This window comes from Haliotis rubra, unplaced genomic scaffold (genome assembly GCF_003918875.1).
Source record: "Haliotis rubra isolate DU_JTF1 unplaced genomic scaffold, ASM391887v1 Scf216, whole genome shotgun sequence".
Lineage (NCBI taxonomy): Eukaryota > Metazoa > Mollusca > Gastropoda > Lepetellida > Haliotidae > Haliotis > Haliotis rubra.
This window is the reverse complement of record NW_025766181.1, coordinates 386,030-411,048: the sequence shown is the minus strand read 5'-3', so window position 1 is coordinate 411,048 and position 25,019 is coordinate 386,030. Positions and strand designations below refer to the sequence as shown.

General features: G+C 41.8%; 1 protein-coding gene and 1 long non-coding RNA gene across 3 annotated transcripts; one reads left to right on the top strand and one right to left on the bottom strand.

Annotated features, from left to right (window-relative positions):
* Window positions 1-159: 159 nt before the first annotated feature.
* Window positions 160-22,469, top strand: LOC124276975 (putative L-aspartate dehydrogenase). Of its 2 annotated transcripts, none has more exons than XM_046712627.1 (8): window positions 160-243; window positions 1,335-1,456; window positions 1,896-1,980; window positions 9,545-9,688; window positions 9,845-9,950; window positions 11,552-11,672; window positions 12,417-12,574; window positions 22,277-22,469. In XM_046712627.1, the coding sequence occupies exons 1-8, from the start codon at window positions 232-234 to the stop codon at window positions 22,312-22,314; spliced, it is 786 nt and encodes a 261-aa protein (XP_046568583.1). In that variant the 5' UTR covers window positions 160-231; the 3' UTR covers window positions 22,315-22,469. The 2 variants fall into 2 exon arrangements, with proteins under 2 accessions (XP_046568583.1, XP_046568581.1); XM_046712625.1 differs by having other exon boundaries at window positions 1,315-1,456.
* Window positions 3,092-24,583, bottom strand: LOC124276977. The gene is made up of 3 exons (XR_006898708.1): window positions 24,407-24,583; window positions 23,232-23,236; window positions 3,092-3,114 (listed from the first exon to the last, which is right to left on the bottom strand). It is a non-coding gene; the product is annotated as an uncharacterized LOC124276977 (long non-coding RNA).
* Window positions 24,584-25,019: the final 436 nt, after the last annotated feature.

Here is a 25,019-nt window from a genome sequence, read left to right as displayed (position 1 = left end):
ATCTGTTATCAAATATGTTATATCAAATCAACATCGGTACAAATCCGTATAAAATCTAGACCGAATTAGGTCACGATGATGCACACAAACATATGTCGATTTCTCTGATTCTTCTTTTGTAATGTGCTAGTAATAGTAGTATTACACGCGAGGCCTACATTTCCGGCACGTTTTCAATCTTATCGTAGTCTTCGCTTAGCGACATGGTGAGGCGTGTGGGAATAATCGGATATGGTCACCTTGGTATGTATTGTAAACCTTAGATATTCGCTGAAGTCTGAACCAAACACAGGGTGCTGTCAGCAAAAACTTTGCAGTCAATTCAAACTGGATCAGCGTGTCGTCTCGAGACGAAACCAGTATCAGTAAATCATCGACTCTAGGGGTGGCCGTGCAGACCATGCTAAGGAAATGTTTTGTTTCAGAATGTTTTCCCCATTCCATCAGAGACATCCACGAGACTACATGACATGCTTTCATGCCATAATGTCACTTTCACCTTCATCAATTATTTACGTCGTGAAATTAAAGCAGTAACATGTGTCATTTTTGCAGGCGGTCAAAGGGAGGTAATAACGTAGTGACCAAAATATATTACCTCCCTTTGGTTGCTAACATACCTGAACAGTAGCAGTTTCTCACATAATTGTTGTATTTATCATTTATTTAGTGGCTAAAAATGGCACAGTTTGGAAATCTATCCAATTCTCAGCAAGATCAGTCAAAGTCTATGGCAGTAATGAAATTAAAAAGTTAATTGCAATGTATTCCATTGCTATAGATCTAACGCCAGTAACGGTACCTGTTAAAAGCTATAGCTAGATGGCTTCTCCATAGATCAAATGATAGATGATAATCCCTTAACTGTTTCCACAAAGCAGTGTAATTTTGACATGCGTTTTATGTTGTTACTATCTCTATGAAATCATTTAGAGATCATATCTGAAATAATCTATAACTATATTTTTAACTGAAGTATATGAATGAACTACGTTTGTCATCCAGATGAAGTTAGCAGCTGGGACATATTATCACATATTTGTCTTGAATGTGAACATAACTATAATATGGATGTTGAACATGATTTAAGTTTGCAGGTTGAACTCTTAACAATTTAGTATATGATAACTTTAATAATACTTTAATTAGAGGAGGTATTTAGCTGTAGCAATGATTTCAGTTATAATATTAGTAGGAAAATTTAAGATGTAAATGATATGAGAAGTAGATGTAGTTTTCACGACAATATCACCGGAAGTATATGTAATGTAAAAGTGATGTCATTACATGTATAATGTTGTTGTATTAATACAGGACAATATCTGGTGCAACAGATCAACTCCAGAAGTGATATGGAATTGGTCTTCGTATGGAACCGAACTGTCTCAGCACTGAAAGAGTCAGTGCAGATCAGACCAGACCAGATTCTGGAAGATTTGTCTGATTTTGAAAAATAGTGAGTACCTGTATAATGCAAAGATTGTAGATAAGGCCTTCAGTGTATATCTATTCAATGCAAGGAATAGTGATGATGTCCTCAATGTAACGAGATTAATCTAGGATCATAAACAAACTTCCATAGGCACATACATTGGGAAGAAACATTATTTTGTTCATAATGGCTTTGGCTCTTGAAGTTTCTATCTTCTTAATTGCAGAGATATATTATTATAACAATGTGTTCATATATTTACAAGAACTGTAAATGTTCTTTTCTGTTTTGTGAGTATTTGAGATACTGACATCAACTGCAGATAAAATATCAGGATCTGATCAGTCTGATCATACATTGTATTAGAGTTAATATTAGAGTAACATTCTGCATCTAAATATTTCATTACTAATATTAGTGTTATCATAATGACTTTTATTCTTCTCTTGATCAACGATGACAGCCAGGCAGACTTGATAGTAGAAGTGGCCCATCCCAACATCACACAAACGTATGGTCCTAGGATCCTGCAGAAGGCTGACTTCATGGTAAAGTATGGCTTGATATAGCTCCAAATGATAGCTACATACTGAACTTTAAATGTCTGACATTGCTTGTGGTAAAAATGAATCAGGCTTGAAAGATGAATACTTCTATTGATTGCTTTCATAGGTTGTTTAGTGAGTGGTCAAAGGTCCTTGAAAGATGAATATTTCTATTGATTGCTTTCATAGGTATGGATTGATAACATTCAGTGGTAAAAGATAAGACAGTATGCGAAAGTAAATGGTTTGATTGTATGCAGGGGTAAGTGGTTTGGAAAAAAAGGTTTGATTTTTTCCACTGTGTTTGATAGTTTCCACTCTCAGTCCAGTAGGAGGACATAGCATGCAGTGTGTATGTTGCTATATTTGATGTATTATCTGCCAATGGATCTCAGATAAAGAAAGTGGAGCAGGACAGAACTACAAGTTTTATATGAGAATAGGTCAACATAGATAAAATAACATTGCATTGATGAAGGGATCAAACACATAAACAGCAACATTGCAAGTCTTATGGGTGTAAATGTTTGTTCAGTCAAGCTCAAGACACAACAAAACACAAAGCACTGTTCTCTCCTGGTCTGCACTGACTTTCTATACAAGACTGAGGGAACCTATATCAGTCAGTGTGGCAGCAAATAGGATCATAATTTTTGTAAAAGGAAATTCTTGTCGTTTTCAATTTTAGACCAGAAAATTTGTTTTCTTGCATTGTGGAATGTTTCAATGAGATTGGATGGATGGAGGAAAGGGACTTCATTAAAACACATCCTTTGAAATCTGTAGTGGTGCAAGAAGAGATTTTTGGAAATGGTGGAAAAATCGTTTCGGTGGATCAGTGAAGAAAAATGGAAAATGGTCTGGTCATACTGGAGAAAGTCTGTAATCCAGAACCCGTGAAGGTCCGGATTAGAATTGATCTTCAGTAACCCTTGTTTGTCGTAAGAGGCGACTAACAGGATCGGGTGGTCAGGCTCGTTGACTGGGTTGACACATGTCATCGGTTCCCAATTGCGTAGATCGATGTTCATGCTGTTGATCCTGGATTGTCTGGTCCAGATTCGATTATTTACAGACTGCCGCCATATAGCTGGGATATTGTGCTGAGTGCGGCGTAAAACTAAACTCACTCACTCACTGTAATCCAGATCATTTTAGTGATTGGTTTTAAGATTTTACTGGTGATGAAGATCAAAAGCACATTCTCAGATGATCCCTTGATTTAGAAACCCATCTTACACTAAGGGACTGTTCATAATTTATGTGAGGACCGCCTCCGTTGTGTAGTGGTTAGAGCGTCCACCCGGAGAGAGGAAGGTGCGGGTTTGATCCCCGACCAGCGTCATACCGAAAGACGTTGGTACTTGTTGGTCCCTGCCTGGCGTTCGGCATTAATGGGTACAACAAGGACTGGTCGGCTCGGAGTCAGTATAATGTGTCTGAGTGGGGTATTCATGCTTCACTGCGGCATGGTATCTCAGTGGGCTAGCACTATAAAACCAGCTTCAGTCTGGGCTAGTACAAGCAGCCACACATACACATGCATGCACGTCATCATATGAGTGAAATATTCTCAAGCACGACGTTAAACCCAATTTCACCTCACCTCACCTCATAATTTATGTGAGGGGGTGGATGATGATTTTAAGGGGTCCCCCATTTTGTTCTGGGGAGGTAGGGTGGGTCATCAATTTTGTACACATGTACTTGGGGGGTCATCAATTTTGTACATAAAAATATTAAAAACTTATTAAGAGGGGGTTGGGGAATTGATTATGTACATGACATGCAGAGGGGGGTAATTTACCTTGTACATAAATATTAGAGGGGTCATTCACATTGTACATGCTTTTCCATAAATAATCATCATCATCGCTATCACATCATCATCATCATCATGCATCATCATCATCATCATATCACATAGCTGGAATATTGCTGCTGCTGCGTAAAACTAATCTCACTCACTCACATCATCATCAACAACATATCACAGAAGCGGTGACCGGTCCCTAATGTCACCACAGCTGCTTACCAGATGCATTCTAATTAGCCCTAATCTGGAACTAGTCATGAGGTACAGATGTATACCGGTAAATGTTGATTAGCAGCACACATTGCAAGTAGTAACAGTATGTTCTAACCAGTGATTTTAAAACACTTCAGGCATCTTGTGCTTTCCTCCAATCATCAGCTGTTTCTTGGCTGAAAACCACAGCAGTACCTCTTTGAAGTGTTAGAACTTTACTGATTAGTTCAAGGACCGCTGAGTGGTTGTCAGTGATCATGTGAACGTATCACAGAATTTGTACATCTGGAACAAATATTGATAGTGCTGCTGTATCATGGAATGATAGCAAAAACTGTCCCATGGGAATTATTTCCCCAGAGAAAAACGGTACAAAGGAACAATTTCACCACAGAGAGACACTGTTTGACACTGTTGGTAGTTCAACCCACTGCAGTGTTGCTCGTGTTGTCTCCATTATTTGTTCATTAGGATCTCCTTTGTTGTGGATAGATTCACCCACCACCGTGCCCCTCAAGTTGTCTGCGTTGTGAGTAAGTTACTGGCAAACAAGGATAAGTTGGACCAGTGCAGAGAACGCGTTTACGAGAAGTAGGCAGTGCACGGCAATGAGCAAACCCATTTGGTTTGTGAAAGGTAGAGCAGATGTAGGCTAGTGCACGTGCAGTGCATGACGATGAAATTGTTTCCGTGCGCAGCTGCACATGCCTTGCTCATAAGACTCGGTGTAGCAAGTCACATTACACTTGATCGCGGACAACCTGGGGCCCCGTCACTAACAATGGCAAGTACCAGTGGGCGGCACTCATACATGCTAATATGGGTCAATTATCAGGTTGGTGCTCAACTTATCCTTGTTTGCCAGTAGTATGTTTCCCCCGCTACAGTGCCCCTCAAGTTGTCTGCGTTGTGAGTAAGTTAGTATGTTTTGTATTGTAGATAGGTTCCCCCGCTACAGTGCCCCTCAAGTTGTCTGCGTTGTGAGTAAGTTAGTAAGTTTTGTATTGTAGATAGGTTCCCCCGCTACAGTGCCCCTCAAGTTGTCTGCGTTGTGAGTAAGTTAGTATGTTTTGTATTGTAGATAGGTTCCCCCGCTACAGTGCCCCTCAAGTTGTCTGCGTTGTGAGTAAGTTAGTAAGTTTTGTATTGTAGATAGGTTCCCCCGCTACAGTGCCCCTCAAGTTGTCTGCGTTGTGAGTAAGTTAGTATGTTTTGTATTGTAGATAGGTTCCCCCGCTACAGTGCCCCTCAAGTTGTCTGCGCTGTGAGTAAGTTAGTAAGTTTTGTATTGTAGATAGGTTCCCCCGCTACAGTGCCCCTCAAGTTGTCTGCGTTGTGAGTAAGTTAGTATGTTTTGTATTGTAGATAGGTTTCCCCCGCTACAGTGCCCCTCAAGTTGTGTCTTAGTAAGTTTTGTATTGTGAGTAAGTTAGTAAGTTTTGTATTGTAGATAGGTTCCCAGCTACAGTGCCCCTCAAGTTGTCTGCGTTGTGAGTAAGTTAGTAAGTTTTGTATTGTAGATAGGTTCCCCACTACAGTGCCCCTCAAGTTGTTGTCTTGTTGTGAGTAAGTTAGTATGTTTTGTATTGTAGATAGGTTCCCCGCTACAGTGCCCCTCAAGTTGTCTGCGTTGTGAGTAAGTTAGTATGTTTTGTATTGTAGATAGGTTCCCCCGCTACAGTGCCCCTCAAGTTGTCTGCGTTGTGAGTAAGTTAGTAAGTTTTGTATTGTAGATAGGTTCCCCACTACAGTGCCCCTCAAGTTGTCTGCGTTGTGAGTAAGTTAGTATGTTTTGTATTGTAGATAGGTTCCCCCTACACCGTGCCCCTCAAGTTGTCTCGCGTTGTGAGTAAGTTAGTATGTTTTGTATTGTAGATAGGTTTCCGCTACAGTGCCCCTCAAGTTGTCTGCGTTGTGAGTAAGTTAGTAAGTTTTGTTTTGTATTGTAGATAGGTTCCCCGCACTACAGTGCCCCCTCAAGTTGTGGCGCGTTGTGAGTAAGTTAGTATGTTTTGTATTGTAGATAGGTTCCCCACTACAGTGCCCCTCAAGTTGTCTCGTTGTAGTGAGTAAGTAGGTGTAGATAGTTTTGTATTGTAGATAGGTTCCCCCGCTACAGGTGCCCCTCAAGTTGTCTCGCGCTTGTGAGTAAGTTAGTATGTTTTGTATTGTAGATAGGTTCCCCGCTACAGTGCCCCTCAAGTTGTCTGCGTTGTGAGTAAGTTAGTATGTTTTGTATTGTAGATAGGTTCCCCGCTACAGTGCCCCTCAAGTTGTCTGCGTTGTGAGTAAGTTAGTATGTTTTGTATTGTAGATAGGTTCCCCACTACAGTGCCCCTCAAGTTGTCTGCGTTGTGAGTAAGTTAGTATGTTTTTGTATTGTAGATAGGTTCCCCGCTACAGTGCCCCTCAAGTTGTCTCGTTGTGAGTAAGTTAGTATGTTTTGTATTGTAGATAGGTTCCCCGCTACAGTGCCCCTCAAGTTGTCTGCGTTGTGAGTAAGTTAGTATGTTTTGTATTGTAGATAGGTTCCCCGCTACAGTGCCCCTCAAGTTGTCTGCGTTGTGAGAGTAAGTTAGTATGTTTTGTATTGTAGATAGGTTCCCCCGCTACAGTGCCCCTCAAGTTGTCTGCGTTGTGAGTAAGTTAGTATGTTTTGTATTGTAGATAGGTTCCCCCGCTACAGTGCCCCTCAAGTTGTCTGCGTTGTGAGTAAGTTAGTATGTTTTGTATTGTAGATAGGTTCCCCCGCTACAGTGCCCCTCAAGTTGTCTGCGTTGTGAGTAAGTTAGTATGTTTTGTATTGTAGATAGGTTCCCCCGCTACAGTGCCCCTCAAGTTGTCTGCGCTGTGTGAGTAAGTTAGTATGTTTTGTATTGTAGATAGGTTCCCCCGCTACAGTGCCCCTCAAGTTGTCTGCGTTGTGAGTAAGTTAGTATGTTTTGTATTGTAGATAGGTTCCCCCGCTACAGTGCCCCTCAAGTTGTCTGCGTTGTGAGTAAGTTAGTATGTTTTGTATTGTAGATAGGTTCCCCCGCTACAGTGCCCCTCAAGTTGTCTGCGTTGTGAGTAAGTTAGTATGTTTTGTATTGTAGATAGGTTCCCCCGCTACAGTGCCCCTCAAGTTGTCTGCGTTGTGAGTAAGTTAGTAAGTTTTGTATTGTAGATAGGTTCCCCCGCTACAGTGCCCCTCAAGTTGTCTGCGCTGTGAGTAAGTTAGTAAGTTTTGTATTGTAGATAGGTTCCCCCGCTACCGTGCCCCTCAAGTTGTCTGCGTTGTGAGTAAGTTAGTAAGTTTTGTATTGTAGATAGGTTCCCCCGCTACAGTGCCCCTCAAGTTGTCTGCGTTGTGAGTAAGTTAGTATGTTTTGTATTGTAGATAGGTTCCCCCACTACAGTGCCCCTCAAGTTGTCTGCGTTGTGAGTAAGTTAGTAAGTTTTGTATTGTAGATAGGTTCCCCCGCTACCGTGCCCCTCAAGTTGTCTGCGTTGTGAGTAAGTTAGTAAGTTTTGTATTGTAGATAGGTTCCCCCGCTACAGTGCCCCTCAAGTTGTCTGCGTTGTGAGTAAGTTAGTAAGTTTTGTATTGTAGATAGGTTCCCCGCTACAGTGCCCCTCAAGTTGTCTGCGTTGTGAGTAAGTTAGTATGTTTTGTATTGTAGATAGGTTCCCCGCTACAGTGCCCCTCAAGTTGTCTCTGCGTTGTGAGTAAGTTAGTATGTTTTGTATTGTAGATAGGTTCCCCGCTACAGTGCCCCTCAAGTTGTCTGCGTTGTGAGTAAGTTAGTATGTTTTGTATTGTAGATAGGTTCCCCCGCTACAGTGCCCCTCAAGTTGTCTGCGTTGTGAGTAAGTTAGTATGTTTTGTATTGTAGATAGGTTCCCCGCTACAGTGCCCCTCAAGTTGTCTGCGTTGCTGTGAGTAAGTTAGTATGTTTTGTATTGTAGATAGGTTCCCCGCTACAGTGCCCCTCAAGTTGTCTGCGTTGTGAGTAAGTTAGTATGTTTTGTATTGTAGATAGGTTCCCCGCTACAGTGCCCCTCAAGTTGTCTCATGTTGTGAGTAAGTTAGTATGTTTTGTATTGTAGATAGGTTCCCCGCTACAGTGCCCCTCAAGTTGTCTGCGTTGTTGTGAGTAAGTTAGTATGTTTTGTATTGTAGATAGGTTCCCCGCTACAGTGCCCCTCAAGTTGTCTGCGTTGTGAGTAAGTTAGTATGTTTTGTATTGTAGATAGGTTCCCCGCTACAGTGCCCCTCAAGTTGTCTGCGTTGTGAGTAAGTTAGTATGTTTTGTATTGTAGATAGGTTCCCCGCTACAGTGCCCCTCAAGTTGTCTGCGTTGTGAGTAAGTTAGTATGTTTTGTATTGTAGATAGGTTCCCCGCTACAGTGCCCCTCAAGTTGTCTGCGTTGTGAGTAAGTTAGTATGTTTTGTATTGTAGATAGGTTCCCCCGCTACAGTGCCCCTCAAGTTGTCTGCGTTGTGAGTAAGTTAGTAAGTTTTGTATTGTAGATAGGTTCCCCGCTACAGTGCCCCTCAAGTTGTCTGCGTTGTGAGTAAGTTAGTATGTTTTGTATTGTAGATAGGTTCCCCGCTACAGTGCCCCTCAAGTTGTCTGCGTTGTGAGTGCCCCTCAAGTTGTCTGCGCTGTGAGTAAGTTAGTAAGTTTTGTATTGTAGATGGTTTAGTGCCCCTCAAGTTGTCTAGCGCGTTGTGAGTAAGATGTTTTTAGTATGTTTTGTATTGTAGATAGGTTCCCCGCTACAGTGCCCCTCAAGTTGTCAAGTTGTCTGCGCTTGTGAGTAAGTTAGTATGTTTTGTATTGTAGATAGGTTCCCCGCCACAGTGCCCCTCAAGTTGTCTCGTTGTGAGTAAGTTAGTATGTTTTGTATTGTAGATAGGTTCCCCGCCTACCGTGCCCCTCAAGTTGTCTGCGTTGTGAGTAAGTTAGTATGTTTTGTATTGTAGATAGGTTCCCCGCTACAGTGCCCCTCAAGTTGTCTGCGTTGTTGTGAGTAAGTTAGTAAGTTTTGTATTGTAGATAGGTTCCCCGCTACAGTGCCCCTCAAGTTGTCTGCGTTGTGAGTAAGTTAGTAAGTTTTGTATTGTAGATAGGTTTCCCCCGCTACCGTGCCCCTCAAGTTGTCTGCGTTGTGAGTAAGTTAGTATGTTTTGTATTGTAGATAGGTTCCCCCACTACAGTGCCCCTCAAGTTGTCTGCGTTGTGAGTAAGTTAGTATGTTTTGTATTGTAGATAGGTTCCCCCACTACAGTGCCCCTCAAGTTGTCTGCGTTGTGAGTAAGTTAGTAAGTTTTGTATTGTAGATAGGTTCCCCCGCTACAGGTGCCCCTCAAGTTGTCTCGTTGTGAGTAAGTTAGTATGTTTTGTATTGTAGATAGGTTCCCCCGCTACAGTGCCCCTCAAGTTGTCTGCGTTGTGAGTAAGTTAGTAAGTTTTGTATTGTAGATAGGTTCCCCGCTACAGTGCCCCTCAAGTTGTCTGCGTTGTGAGTAAGTTAGTATGTTTTGTATTGTAGATAGGTTCCCCCACTGCCCTGGCCGATGCTGAGTTAGAAGCAGCACTGCGGAGTGCGGCCACAGACCATGGTCTGTACGTACCCAGTGGTGCATTCTGGGGAGGAGACGACGTCAAGAAGATGGCGGACCGGGGAACATTACAGGTATTCTTAATGAATTCTAAATACACCTGCACTCTTTGCAACTATGTTAATAAAAGATGATCACTCAGAATCACTCATGATCACTCAGACATTTCGCAGTGTTCAAATGTCCTAACATCAAAACATCGGTTAGTCTATTTTATGGCTATTTTCCAGGCTTTGAAAGTCACAATGACTAAACACCCATCAAGCTTCAAACTCAATGGTCAGCTGAAGGTCAAGAATGACCAAGTAACAGACACAAAGAAGGTGCTGTACGATGGTGAGTCACATGAGATGGATTTTCACCAAAGTTAAACTTCTTGTAATTGTCTCACCCCAGAGAAGATTCAAGATTGATTCCCTAACAGCAAACAGTTGAATAGAATACCAGGGCCTCAAAGGCCGAATGAGCTAATCGAGGGATCAGTGCAGTGGTTGCCATATGACGATATTGATGTTTTACAAAACAGAGCTGCACTTTCCTGATAAATTCCCAAACTAAATGTTCATTGCAGTTCTTATACTTCAGTTAAAGGGAGTAGGTTATGTCAATACATCCTGATTCTCCTTCTAAGACAATTACCTACACATATGATAACAATATTTCAAGCTGAGCAACAATATGCTTACTTACCTCGCTGGAAATCAGACTGATGAAGATGTTTTACCTTCAATTACTTAGTAGTTTATTTGGTTTTAGGCCATCAGCCCATGTAAATCATTGAGCATTAATATACTGATGTAGTGACAGTGACAATGATTACACATTGTGGACAGTCTAAGTAAACTTAGGCTCAGTATTATTCGTTACACTGCTATACTGAGTCTAACAAAACCTTGTGAAAGGTCCGTCAGGTAACCTGTCCAATTGACCAATCAGAACACAGCTTACCAAATCGAGAAAGTGGCCATTCGCACATACCTTTTGAACTTTTCCTCGAAAAAGTTTGTACCCGAACGATTCCGAATGCTATTTTCCATACGATCGGTTCCTAGTGATGCACGCCACAGCAGTGAGTAAACATTAGCTGAAATACGCTTTGTCAGTATTAGAGCATGTCAGCTTGCGGAAATATTAGCTAATTATAACCATGTCAACAGGAACCCCAAAGCGTATATACCGCAGGTCAAATATCAGTGTTTTATGCAGATTTTCATTTGTTGGGAGATCACTCTTGGCGACCAGGGACGAGAAAATCCATTTTGTAAGTCCCGCCGAACCCTAAATAGTAGCCGTTGTCTGATTGGTTAAATCCGTGTCGCCTTTGATTGGATGGTCTTAGGTCGCTTAAAGGTTACCTGACGCGACCTTTCACAAGGTTTTGTTAGACCAGGGATAATAGAGTATCCCTGGTTAGACTCAGTATAGCAGTGTAACAAATAATACTGAGCCTAAGTTTACTTAGACTGACATTACGGAGAGAAAAACATATTTTGCAACATATAGAATAATTTCATGATCTTTACTGCATACTAGTAACTTATAAGAATAAAAAGTAGGGTTATCTGAAAATCTACATGGTATATTACTCCTTATCAAATTATACATTTGGCAGACACAAAAAAGTGTATAACATCTTCAACTTCATTAGTTCTTATAGAAACACAAACATTTATCTATACAACCAGTAGTTGTATAAATAGGTAACTCGTCTAATCTAAGAAAACATAAATATCTCCTGAACTCCCAATTTCTAATATTCATGATATACCTTCACTGTTTTTGAGATGGCAGCTAAAATCCCATAACCTGTTGATGATTCCAATCCAGTAAGTTCATAGAAAGCTGCTTGATGCAAGAGTACATATGTCCAAGCATTAAGAGGTTGAATGCTGCCACAAACACACATGACATAGAACGCTGATTGTGCTCCTTCACAGGTCCCGTGCGGGAGTTATGTCCCCTGGCTCCCAACAACGTCAACACCATGGCTGCAGCTGCTCTAGCAGCACACAACCTCGGCTTCGACAAAGTACAGGGCTGCATCGTGGCTGATCCAGAGTGAGAAGAGTGTTGTGTACATTTGTGTTTGGTATTATTTATCCAGATGGACTCATTACAAGATTGTATTTCATCTGTCCATCAGATCCATCCTGATTCTGAAGAACTGCTTTACATATAAGAAACAATTTTGCATAATTTCTTTGGGTTCTCAAGTATATTTCTTCTCGAAGAAAATGTGTACTATTTGTCCGATTCTGTCTTTCTTGACCACCAGTTCTCTTGTTTTATATTTCTGTTTCTTTTAATTCAGCATTATTTTGTCATTGTCAATAATACAAAGTATCAAATCCTTCACTTTATTGTTCCAAGTACCAGTAAAGTACAAATAACCGTTGCAAGGGTATTTCAGAATTAGTATGTCATCAACTGGGAATGATTTGAGCTCTGATGTAGAAATTCATAATTAGATTTATTGCAAACGTTGGGTCCTGAGAACATTGGTTGAAACATTGCCCCAATGGTATGGAACAATTGGTGTTTCTGCCTTTGTTTTGTAGAGGCCTAATCCAACTGTTCCCTGGCAGTTCCAGCTGCTTAGTGGACCAATGAAACTGTATCTACTCTCACTCACTCACTCACTCACTCACTCACTTCTTGATATTGGTTGCTCACTCACTCACTCACTCACTTACTTCTTGATGATTGGTTGCAGGTTGTGAGACTGGCACATTGTGGTTGTTGAGGCAGTGGACCACATTCACTTGTATGCTGTCACCTAACAGACTCTGTGATTGGCTACAGGTTGAGAGACTGGCACATCGTGGAGGTGGACGTGTGGGGCCCAGGAGATATGTCTACAGGGTCAGCCTTCCACTGTAAGACTGTCCGGAGTAACCCGGCTCAAGTTGGACATGTCACTGGCTTGGCTACCTATGCCTCCTTCCTCAGCAGCTTGTTGGGTAGGTCTTGCATATGATTGTGTGGTCCAGGCTTTATTATTTCCATCCTGCAGTGACAGCTTGGGAATTCTGCTTAGGGTGGTGTTAACCAACAAACTTCATGATTTTCAGGAACATTTGTGTTCAGATGGTACCATCTTTATAGTCTAGTGGATAGAGGGTTGACACAGGATGCAGAATATTGGCCACGCAATACCCAAATGTGTTAAATGTTTGTAATTATGTCTTATCCACGGCATTAAAGAGATAAACCATGAACTGGTTGACTTGGAGTCAGTAAACTGAGATGAGTATACACTCCATGGAGCTGCAGCATGTCGGTAGTTAAGTGAAATGTCCTTAAAGGCAAGAATTTTATGGATGTCAACTTCTTTATTGTGATGGACACGATGTTTCGAAGTATATCCTTACTCCTTCATCGGGTGAGTGACACAATTAGGAACAAACAGCTATATGTGTACATGTGAAAACAACAACAGTTATGAGATAACAAGGGGAAGCAGTAGTTATATGGCACTAATTGGTAGGTGGACAAGTGGAAGTCATGGATTGTTAATCCAGGCATGGTTGATGTGGTAACAATAGTGGCATCATTTATGTGTATCATTTCTAAATGCCATTCAAAGACTCTGAACTGTTCTTGAAAATGACCTTCAGCAACATTTCATGTCACATGTCTTGGCATTATCCAAATGGATTCCAGAATCTGATCCGGATATCTGTACCTTACTCGCATCAGAGGCGGGGTAGCCTAGTGGTTAAAACGTTTGCTCGTGATGTCGAAGACCAAGGTTCCATTCCCCACATTCCCTCAATGTCTGAAGCCCATTTCTGGTGTCCCCCACCGTGATATTGCTGAAATATTGCTAAAAGCAGCGTAAAACCAAACTGACTCAATGCAAATTGCAAGTCAGACATTTCCTAAATGTTATTTCCTCACATATAAACAGCAAATTCTGTGTAATTGTAAAAATCAGATCATATTGAAAATGAACACATCCTTTTTCACTTCACCGGAATCAGTAGATACTCTTTCATGTGTGGTCGTCTGCGGGGTATAAAAGTTTATTAAATACAAAAGTTCATAGTGGGTGGGGTAGGTTAGGTAGTTGGGTGCGGCTGGCCGTGAGTACCTACCTTTGTAGTCAAATATGTGGAAGCCTAGGCCCATCTCGGACCTCGTGGCGGGGAGACAGGACGATGTCCACGCTTCTTGCATGCTCCGCCATCTTGAGGGCAGAGATGCAAAGGGCGTCTTGCGATTGGCGAAATCTGGATTTCCCCAGTCCGCGTGGCCCCGATGTCGACTATATAGGCCTACCCTAGGTAGGGAATCGAATCAGTCGATCCGATACCGCGTGAGATCGGGTAAGTTTCTAGCGACTCCGAGTCTTGGATCAAGACCAAGTTTAAGTTTCCACATATTGTTTGTTGTTTTAGGGATGTCGTGTTGATTTAGTGTTAGTTTGGGAAGGGGAGAAATAGTATAGGAATGAGTAGGTTTGGTTCTGTTGTTTTCGGGGAGTAGGTATTAGGGGGTGGACATAGACCAAAGTTAAACTGTATTTATGTAGGATTTAGGTAGGTAGATATATGTAGGCTTGTTTTAGATTAATACGTTTTTCACAATAAACAAGAATGGAAACCTAAATATTCGTTTGTTCTGACTTTAATTGAGTTGAATTGGGAGAACCCGCCAGGAACCATTCCCACAGAACTTGCAGACAAGATGTACTGACCAAGTAAAGAGACCAATTATCAAACACAGCATAAAGCATTTTACTTCAGTAACCAACCGACACTTGTCATACATATACAACGTTCTGCTGTCACTGGAAGCGTCTGTTTTACAACACTCACTTGCAGCTAGGCCTATTACAGATTTGGTGCCGAGACCAGGATGAGGGTTTGGTTTTTTTTCCAATTTTTTCTCAGTGTAGTCTACCAAAACATGTCTGAAGATTTAGGTCTAAATTGTTCTTTGTTGTCGAGACTGATGATCAGTTTTCGTGGTAGTGTCGGTGGTAATTTGGAGGAACCACTTATCGATTTGACAAGTGAGTTGCCCCCCATTTGAACAAAATATGTATCCCACTTCGCCCGTATTCACCTCTTTCTCAAATAGGAAATGGTGTTGGTTTAAGACAGATGAGTAGGGATACACAGTTACCATCAGCTTATGGTGCGTCACGCCAGAATGCTGATCATCGAGTTTGTTTGGTCATATATCAGATGGAATCATGAGTGGTAGCCGTTCTGTACATTTCAGTACACCAGAAATACAGGATGGGTTGCATACTGATTTTCGGATTCTAGAGGTTGGAATTGTTTAAGACAACCAAATCCAGTCGAGAACTGTTTTGACGGGTTTGAAAAGTCTAGGTTATCTCATCGTGAGGTTGTGCCTGAAAGATTTGATGGAATATCATGTGATTGGCAGGATTTTATTGTTCATTTTGAACAAGTAGCTTCATGGAATGGGTGGACAGAATATGAAAAGGCTCAACAACTTAGTATGTGTTTGAGAGGTGCAGCACAAAAACTTTTGAGTAGTCTTACGTTAGGGCAACTCAGCAGTTATCAGGCAGTGAAAAATGCATTGAGTCAACGTTTTAATCCCGTTGGAGCGGAATGTAGCCTACAGAAGTGAATTTGAAATCGTGCGTCAAGGTCGCGGACGAGGCCGCACTTGATTATGGGTTTGAACTCAGGAGACTAGCAAATTTAGCTTACCCTACCAGCACCCCTTCATCACTTGAGGTACATTTGATTGATCAGTTTTAACTGGCCTGCATAAGCTTGACAGAAAACATGTTACATTTGCACATCCACAAGCGCTAGAAAATGCATTTCATATGCCATTGAGTTCGAAGCCGTTGATGGAAGCAGGAAAAAGAAACCTGAAAGTTTAGACAGGGTGGCAGGAGTGAACCAAACTAGGCAACCCACTTGATAGTGGTGGGTTGACACTGGAGGCAGTCTAAAGTTAATAGATGATGCGGCAGGAAAGTTTTAAGCGTAGCTTCAGAGTGCCAGGCCTAACACCTGCTATGTCTGCAATCAATCAGGGTCACTTCTCGCGATAGGTGTCCCTACTTATCAAAACTGGGTTTGCTTGATCGATCAGATATCAAAGGAAACAGATATGGGAAACTAGTAAAGGCTGGGGTCGAGGCCGAGGTCTCAGCCGATGTTAGAAGGAAAATTTGTAGGCCAGATGAAGATGTAGCTTCTGTGAAAAAACTGTTTTTACTGTTGATATCGAGAGTGCAGTATTAGATTTACGTGGTGGATGGGGAATAGTGTTGATCCTTGGTGAAGCAATCTGTACTCAATGGTGATGGGTTAGAGGAAAAATTATTTTATCTGGTGAAGGGAAACCCGATGAAGTCATCTTCGTCAACTTGCTCCAGTGAATCAGTTTCACGGGAACAGATTGTTTTACATTCTTTGAAACCTCAGGAAATGTTTGTATACAGATGTTTTGGTGAGGCGGGCTTACCTCTAGAATGTTATTGGGATACAGGGTCTCCTGTCTCAATTATGTCGCAAAGATGATGTTCTTAAACTGGGTTTTCTAGGCATTAGTTTGAAGAAAGTTCACAAAGAGTTCTTTCACGGCCAATGGTATGCCTATAGTTGTCCATGGTTCTGCTTGTTTTTGAGTTTTTATTTAGGAAGTGCTTGTTTCAACAAGAGTTTTGTCGTTGCAGACTTGGGTACTATGGGTAGTATTCTTGGCATGGATTTCCTAGAAGGATTATGATGGTGAGGTACATGTGAGACGACAGACACTGTCTACATCTAGAGGTGAACTCAAGTTGTACAAACTGAACACAGGGTGGTTGTCTGCTTGGGTTAGAATCGCTTGACAAGGTTGTTGTTCCCCAGAATTCTGAGAAATTAATCAAATGCACTGTGGAGGGTTCATTTGGTACTGAATTGGGGTTAATTTAGGAGCCAAATAAATATTAGGCGAAGCAAAGGAATATTTGTGGCTAGAAGTCTTGTCCAGCCTGATAGGATGTTGTAGTAATTTCAGTGCTGAACCTGAATAGCAAGAAAGTGTCCATAAACAGTTCATCATTACTAGCTCCACAGTTAGCAAGAGTAGATCAGGTTGTAGCTTTGTGATGATGTTGACACAGATGCACAAAGTTTGGACTTACCGAGTCACTTGCAGTCACTAGTTGATAGATGTTCCTCTGGTCTTTTCGGATAGTCAAAACAGTCCGCTTCTGATTTGGTTCTAGTGAATTTTCAGGATGTGTTTGTGGGTGAAGATGGTTAGATTAGGACAGACAAGATGAGACTACTCACATTATCAATACTGGTGATGCAACTCCTATCAAACTACTGACCCCGAAGGATCCCTTTGGCTAAGAAACAGTTAAGTAGAAGAAAATGAAATTGACAAGATGTTACAACAAAATATTTGTGAACCTAGTAGTGGCCCTTTGGTCTGCTCCTGTTTGCTTAGTAACTAAAGCGTGGCCGGATCCTGCAGATTTTGCATTGATTTTAGAAAATTAAAATAAGGGTGACCTTGAAGGGCGCCTATCCTTTTGCGAGGATAAGAGAGGAAACTCTGGAAACATTGGGTGGTTGTCAATGGTTTAGTACCCTGGATTTAGCCAGCTGGTATTGGCAAGTAAAATGGATCAAGAGACAAACACAAAACTGCTTTTGTTACTCATGTAGGACTCCATCAGTTCAATGTCATGCCGTTTGGTCTTACTAATGCCCCAGCTACTTTTGAAAGATTGATGGACAGGGTATTGGGAAAGTTGAAGTGGAAAGAAGTGTCTGTGTTACCTGGACGATGTTATTGTTTTGGGTCAGATTTTCATTCTGCATTAAACAATCTTAGGTTGGTTTTCATTCAGTTCGCGTCAGAGCTAATTTGAAACTTAAACCAAAGAAATGTACACTTTTCAGTCTGGAAGTTGCTTATCTAGGGCATATGGTTTCAGCAAGTGGTCTTAGGTGTAGTCCAGATAAAGTAGAAGGGCTGTCGAGAAAGCTGGCCCAAAACCGGAGAAACTTCGTTCAGACATTACGTAGTTTTCTTCGGTCTTGTGGGATATTACGGCAGTTTATTCCAAATTTTTCAGAGGTTGCTTCACCTATGGTGCGACTTACTTACTGGAAGGAGTATTCCATTTGAATGGACAAAGGATTGTCAAGAGGTCATTTGATCTGGTTGAAACAATGTCTAATAACTGCTCCAGTACTTGCTTTTCCTCAGGAAAAGGGACTTTATGTGCTTGATACTGATGCTAGTGGTTTTGGTATAGGTGCAGTGCTATCTCAAGGTGCAAGAAGGAGATGAAAAGGTTGTTTCATATATGCAAATCGCGCATTGGACAGTCGCCAATCAGCATAACTATTGCACTACCAGCTACGTGAACTTCCTGGCAGTGGTTACATTCCTTAAGCACTTTAGACACTTTCTTTATGGCCAAAAGTTTATCTTGCATAGCACAGATCATACTCCTTGATATGGCTGAAAAAATTTCAAAGATCCAGGAGGAATCTTAGCAAAGGTGGCTTAGCATTATTGTGGAAACTTATGATTTCAGGATCCAGTATAGGCCTGGTAGGAAGCATCAAAATGCTGATGCTCTGTCCGTAGAATCTCAGCCGGAAATGTACTTTTTGAGAAGTGTACTGATTTGTCATTCTCTCCTGATTTCTCGTGTATTCAACAGGATAATTCAAGTTTGTTACTGTGGAGCGGCCAAATGCTGTTGAACAGCAAAGTGAGTAGAGGTCGTGTTCAGTCACCTGAACCTATCAGTTTAGTAGAAGTTGAAGATGGGAATGTTGAAATACATACAGATTCAAGGGAGAGATCACCGAATTCTGCTGATAGTGTGGATTCAGGAGGTAGGTGAAGTGAACTGTTCAGTGACTCACAGAGCTCTAGTGGTGTGGCTAACTGGTTACCTATGTGGACTAGGGATGAGTTGCTTGACTGGCAAACAGCTGATGGAGGTATTGGTCCCAGTATTAAACTGGATGTCAAAAGACTGTGAACAACCTGAGGAAATCAGAAATCATAGACTGGAGTTCAGATGCAAAAATGCTTAGGGGACAATGGCAAAATCTTAGGCTTGAGAATGGATTATTGTATGCGTAAGGTAGAATCTGAAGTTTTGGGTTTCACGTTTGCAAATTGGTAGAACCAGCGGCACATCGCGATCGTCTATCTTTGATCATTTGCATACATCCCGTTACAGCTGGGCATTTTGGTCGGGATAAAACAATCACATCTATCAAAGCCAGATTCTATTGGCCAGGAATGTAGGATGACATTAAACAGTGGATAAAATCTTTGTGACTGAGGTGTGCTTTCGCTGTAAACCAGGTCCAGTCGAGAGCAGGTCTCCTTTGCAACAAGGAGAATTTTCCATCACGAGCCCCTGGAATGTATCAGCCATAGACATAGTTGGTCAGTCCCTTTGCCTATAAGCAGAAATGGTAATGAGTATATTATGGTAGTTGGTGATTACTATACCAAGTGGAAAGAGGCATTTGCATTGAGGAATCACACAGCTACGTCAACTGTTGCTGACAAATTGGTGTCGGAGGTAATTGCTTGCAGGGTTAGGGTTATCCCCAACAGATTCACTGATCAGGGAGAGAGAGGTTCCAGATCCCATTTATTCACAGAAGTGTGCCGTTTACTTAGGATAAGTAAAACCAGAACAACCCCTTACAGACCTCAATCAGAGCGGCTTTAGTGGAGCCTTCCAACGGCGTACCCTAAAGCAGATGCTCGAAGTATTTACACTCATCAGGAACCTTTGGATTGGGATGACCATCTCCCATACTTGCTCATGGCATATAGGGCCTCTGAACATAAAGAGTACACTGTTCACCTAACTTAATGATGTTGGGGCCAGGGAAGTGAATCTTCCTATAAGATCTAATGATAGGTACCCCACCTGCAACTGAAGGTGAGCTTTGTCCCGTAAGAGCATTGAAATGGCTGAAAGAAACCATGCAGGGCACTTTTCAGTTTGCCAATAAACAACAGTTAGGAGAGCTGCCAAATTCCAAAAGAAAAACTATGACTCTCGATTGAAGCCAAGGACATTCAAAGAGGGCTCTTTTGTCTGGAGGTGGTATCCTCCAAAGGCCAACCAGAAATTGGGATTAGGTTGGGATGGTCCCTACTTAATAGTGGAGCAACTATCCCTTACTACTTACAGGATACAAAGGGCACAGGATAAACCTATTGTAAGTGTACATGTGGATCATTTAAAACCATATGAGGGGGACTCCAAGTCCAAGCAGCTGGTTGAATCAACCACAGCATGACTCGCTGCAGCGGATATACAGAACCGGGATGGATACCTTCCAATTGGAGGAAGAATTTAGAACGCCTGAAGCTATACTGACTGGCAGGGACGGACTGTTAAACCATTAAAAAAGGTTTAGTCCAAGTTAGGAGAAGAGATAAAGGAGATGATTTTCCTTATATTTTATTGGGCTTTGCCAGTTATTTTAAACAGGGTAACTTGCAAGCTGATGTTTATATAGCTTGTTTTTGTTGTTGTTGTTTTTCTCTACATGATTTTCAGGTTGCTCTGGGAAGAATCTTCCCTCTTTCTGCTTGATACTTCTGCTTCGTGCAGAAAATGGAATTCGAAATCCAAGTCAAAGAGGAGGGAGTTGTAGAGTAGCATTTGAGGTGGGGAGAGGCCTATTTGGCCAGAAGATGGAGCAGACTTGTGAAGTTCAAGGATGTGCCAGTGGACACATTGGGACTCCACCGAGAACATGGTAAAACCACTGGGTGAGGGTTTCATCGTCCCCAGCACAACTTAGCCAGTGCACCACCTGTTTAAAGGTATTCCAGAGGAAGAAGGGTGTGGAGGGAACATGTGAAACGATAATCCCCATGGCAGTGTAACCTACGGTTAAAGTAGTAACAGACAGCACTACCCGACCCTGGTGCCTGTCTTCTCCCTCGGAGGGATCTCTCTCTCGGCGTTCCCGTGAGCCAGAGAGCAGAGCAAGTGCCCAGAGTAGGCGCCGCCATGCCTCAGCGAGCCGCCTGAGCCGTCGGAGGCCCAGAAGAGGAGGAACGCCAGGCGTTGCAAGATTCCTCTCCAGCGACTAGTCGCATTTTCGCAGATTCTGTACTGTTACTGTTAATTTTATTTTATTGTTAATTCTTACTTGCTTGTTTTATTTTTGTTTTTTGTGTTTTTTTGGTGTGTAAACTGTTATATATTTATTCTTTTGTTTTGTTTTCATATTTTGGGGATTTTTAGGAGAGGGGCAAAAGGGTAACTTTTGACTTTAAGGGGAAATGTGGGCGTCTCGGGGTATAAAAAAGTTTATTAAATACAAAAGTTCATAGTGGGTGGGGTAGGTTAGGTAGTTGGGTGGGCGGCTGACGTAGTACCTACCTTTGTAGTCAAATATGTAGAAGCCTAGGCCCATGCGGACCTCGTGGCCGGGGAGACAGGACGATGTCACGCTTCTTGCATGCTCCGCCATCTTGAGGGGCAGAGATGCAAGGAGCGTGCGCATTGGCCGAAATCTGGATTTCCCCAGTCACGTGGCCCGATGTCGACTATATAGGCCTACCCTAGGTAGGGAATCGTCAGTCGTCCGATACCCGCATCGGGTAAGTTTCTAGCGACTCCGAGTCTTGGATCAAGACCAAGTTTAAGTTTCCACATATTGTTTGTTGTTTTAGGGATGTCGTGTTGATTTAGTGTTAGTTTGGGAAGGGGGAGAAATAGTATAGGAATGAGTAGGTTTGGTTCTGTTGTTTTCGGGAGTAGGTATTAGGGGGTGGACATAAACCAAAGTTAAACTGGATTTATGTAGGATTTAGGTAGGTAGATATATGTAGGCTTGTTTAGATTAATACGTTTTTCACAATAAACAAGAATGGAAACCTAAATATTCGTTTGTTCTGACTTTAATTGAGTTGAATTGGGAGAACCCCGCCAGCAACCATTCCCACAGAACTTGCAGACAAGATGTACTGACCACGTAAAGAGACCAATTATCAAACACAACGCAAAGCATTTTACTTCAGTAACCAACCGACACTTGTCATACATATACAACGTTCTGCTGTCACTGGGCGTCTGTTTTATTAACACTCACGCGCTAGGCTCTATTACACATGACTGGATTTCTGGTCATTCTCTGACCCTAACTGTCTTTATATGTGTAGATATTCCCAAGATACATGAAGACAAGGCAAGTGTATGGTTATAATGCTCAGGAGATGTGGTGCTTAACAGAAATAATAACCAGATTCAAGGCTGACATGCTTTCACATTTATTCAGATATATTTATATGGTTGTTATCATGTTTAATCGAATCAAAATACAGTTTCTTAATGTCATAAGTAATCATGTTTTGAGAGAATATTCAGTATCCTTAATGTCACAGTAATCTGTTATCCTGATTTTACGGCATACTTAATGTCTGTAATCATGTTATCAGAGATATTACCAGTAATTATGTCACAGTTTGTTAGAGAGTATTCAGTGTAATGTTGTGATTGTTATCAGAATAACGTCCTTAATGTCACAGTAATCATGTTATCAGAGATATTACGGCATCCTTAATGTCACAGTAATCATTTGTGTGAGTACAATGTTGTTAGTGTCTGTATTGATGACATATAAATGTTTAGTGGAATGTAACGTTGCTGTTTCTTTCAGCTGCCAAGGGTAAAGGGTCTGGAGTTCACCTGTGTTGATCTGGGAACAGGAATGTGAATCAAGAAGACTTTCGCCTGTGGGCCTCATCTAATTAGGTTGTCAAAAACAAAATGTTCTGTACTGCCATTATTGCGTTACTACTGCATGTATATTTTAAAGGTTGGGATGGAAATATATCACATTATTATTGATATTCATAATCATTCCTACTTTTTCCTAACTGTTTGTGGTTAGCTTTGTACAAGTCAAGGAGGTGTGAAGTACTAAATATTGGAGTGGCACCATACATCGAAGAAGACTTAGAGCTGAACTAAGTCAAATGTATTCTTACTTAACATGAGGAGTATTTGTTTCACATTGCCACTGGCTGAATTCAGGTCAGGTCGTATTACAAGATGAGTTTGTGTGAAACCATGAATCCAGATCAGCCTGAACAAAGGATTAGGAACTGCGAGTCCTGCAGCACATTCTGGTAAACAGACAAAATGTCAGACAAAAATGTGCAATATCTTGAAAGGAATGTGTGAAATGTGAGGAATTAATATACACAGGACATGCCTGTGGTTGAGGTGGGACACTCAACTCACTCGCTCCGCCCATCAGATCACCTAGACCAGTTTTCTCTCCCAGTCTATGCTTAGAATGTCCGCCCGGAGAGCGGAAGGTCGAGGTTCGATCCCCGACCGCGTCATACCAAAAGACGTTAAAATATGGTACTTGTTGGTCCCTGCCTGGCGCTCGGCATTAATGGGTACAGGACTGGTCGGCTCGGAGTTAGTATAATGTGTCTGAGTGGGGTATTCATGCTTCACTGCGGCATGGTATCTCAGTGGGCTAGCACTATAAAACCAGCTTCAGTCTGGGCTAGTACAAGCAGCCGCACATACACACGCATGCACGTCGTCATATGAGCGAAATATTTTCAAGCACGACGTTAAACCCCATTTCACCTCACCTCACCTCCCAGTCTATATATAGTAACCACCACGCCCCTACACTCTACTGAATCTTAACGGAAACAATGTAGTACAAATACAACACTGTCCCACAATACATGGCCGTGCGGTATAACAATAACCAATGATAATGACTGATGAAAGATTTAATGTGCAACACAGATGGCACAGAAACGTTTCTGTCTTTTACTCTACCAGGCCCAGAAACTGTTCTGTTTTTGTACCTAGCAGGTGCCAGTGAAACATACCCCTACCATATGTATGTAATGCCAGTGCCAGTATTAAAGGTAAATTCTAGTCATATCACTCTTTACTAATATGATGTTGTACAGCAGGTTAAGTTGTACGACTCGGGGAGGTTGTAATTTCCTTTGCACAGTTCCGCCCCTTATGGTGCCAACAAACTACATATTATCACCTATTTGAATCCACCTTGATTGCGTTTCTATGTCTGTCAGCAACTTGTTCATGCTCGTTGGTTTCATAAAAGTGTTAAACGCGAAAATCCTGCGTCAGTCCAGCTAATTTCGTCCATCATAAATTTGCTACATAACTGAACTAGTCAATCTCTTACGGCTTGTAATTTGCTTGAGATTTATTCTAAGCGCAACGGGTGGTGGATGATTTAATGACACAATGCAGTGACGAAGTCATGATTGTAAGTTGAAATGGAAATTCTGTCAATTCTGATTACAATCAATGTACTCAAGTCGAGCAGTTCTGGATTACAACTGATTCCTCGCACCTTGCACGTTGCTAGTAAGTAAATCCCGTGGTAAGACGTGTCTTGCTTGCTTGGTAATTCGTGTTAATTCAGTTGGTGACTTGTTCGGCACTCTCTGCGTCACGTACCCGCGCTATTGAAGTGTGTGGCTCAACTGACTGACTGACTGAGTTTAGTTTTACGCCGCTTTTAGCAATATTCCAGCAATATCACGGCGGGGGACACCAGAAATGGGCTTAACACATTGTGCCCATGTGGGGAATCGAACCCGGGTCTTCGGCGTGACGAGAGGACGCTTTAACCACTAGGCTACCCCACCGCCCCGTGTGTGGCTCAAGCATAAGAATATACAACTCCAGGAGCAGGAATGATTCTGCCTCACGAAGATCCGGGGAAGCTTCTGCCTCAGCAATTGGAACGACGACTAATCGTATCGGGTGGGCCTCCAACTCACTAACTTTGCTGATGACATTCACTTTATTTTGGACAGTGTGTACTGGACTTGGCTGATGTATATTGATGAATCCAAACCGCAATGATCGATGTTCATGATATAAGTCAATTGATTGTCTGCCGGCCAAGACTCGGTTATTTACGGACCCCGTTATTTAGATGGTACTTTGCTGAGTGTGGCGTTAAACAACAAACAAGCGACAACACCTTGTTGCGTTGGCTTCGGATGATCACTTGTGTGTTTTGGAAACGAGGTTTTGGATAACAATTGTCATTTTGTATGAATTATTATTCCAGATATGTGATATGATATGTCCATTATAGAGACAAGTTTTGTATCCCATTAATACAGATATATATATTTATTTTTATATTTGATTTTTTCGTAATTGTTTATGATAAATAAAACTGAATATTAATGGAAATTTGTTCTTTTTCAATTGACGTAAACTTCACCGGCGGGGTTCACTGATTTGTTGCACGCCATGTTATCCCCACTGCGAAGATATACAGATCACCATGCGTGTACACACGGATTTCCGGTCAACTGCTGCGTTACTTTCACCCTGGGAATCAACACGTAGCAGTCGTAAATCTTAATGGAACTGTT

What these genes read in the sequence shown, in the direction of transcription:
- LOC124276975 (XM_046712625.1), top strand. Translation starts at nt 204, where the DNA reads ATGGTGAGGCGTGTGGGAATAATCGGATATGGTCACCTTG. An exon ending in AATCGGATATGGTCACCTTG is followed by an intron (nt 244 to 1,314) that starts GTATGTATTGTA and finishes GTATTAATACAG; the next exon opens with GACAATATCTGGTGCAACAG. An exon ending in TGCAGAAGGCTGACTTCATG is followed by an intron (nt 1,981 to 9,544) that starts GTAAAGTATGGC and finishes TTTGTATTGTAG; the next exon opens with ATAGGTTCCCCCACTGCCCT.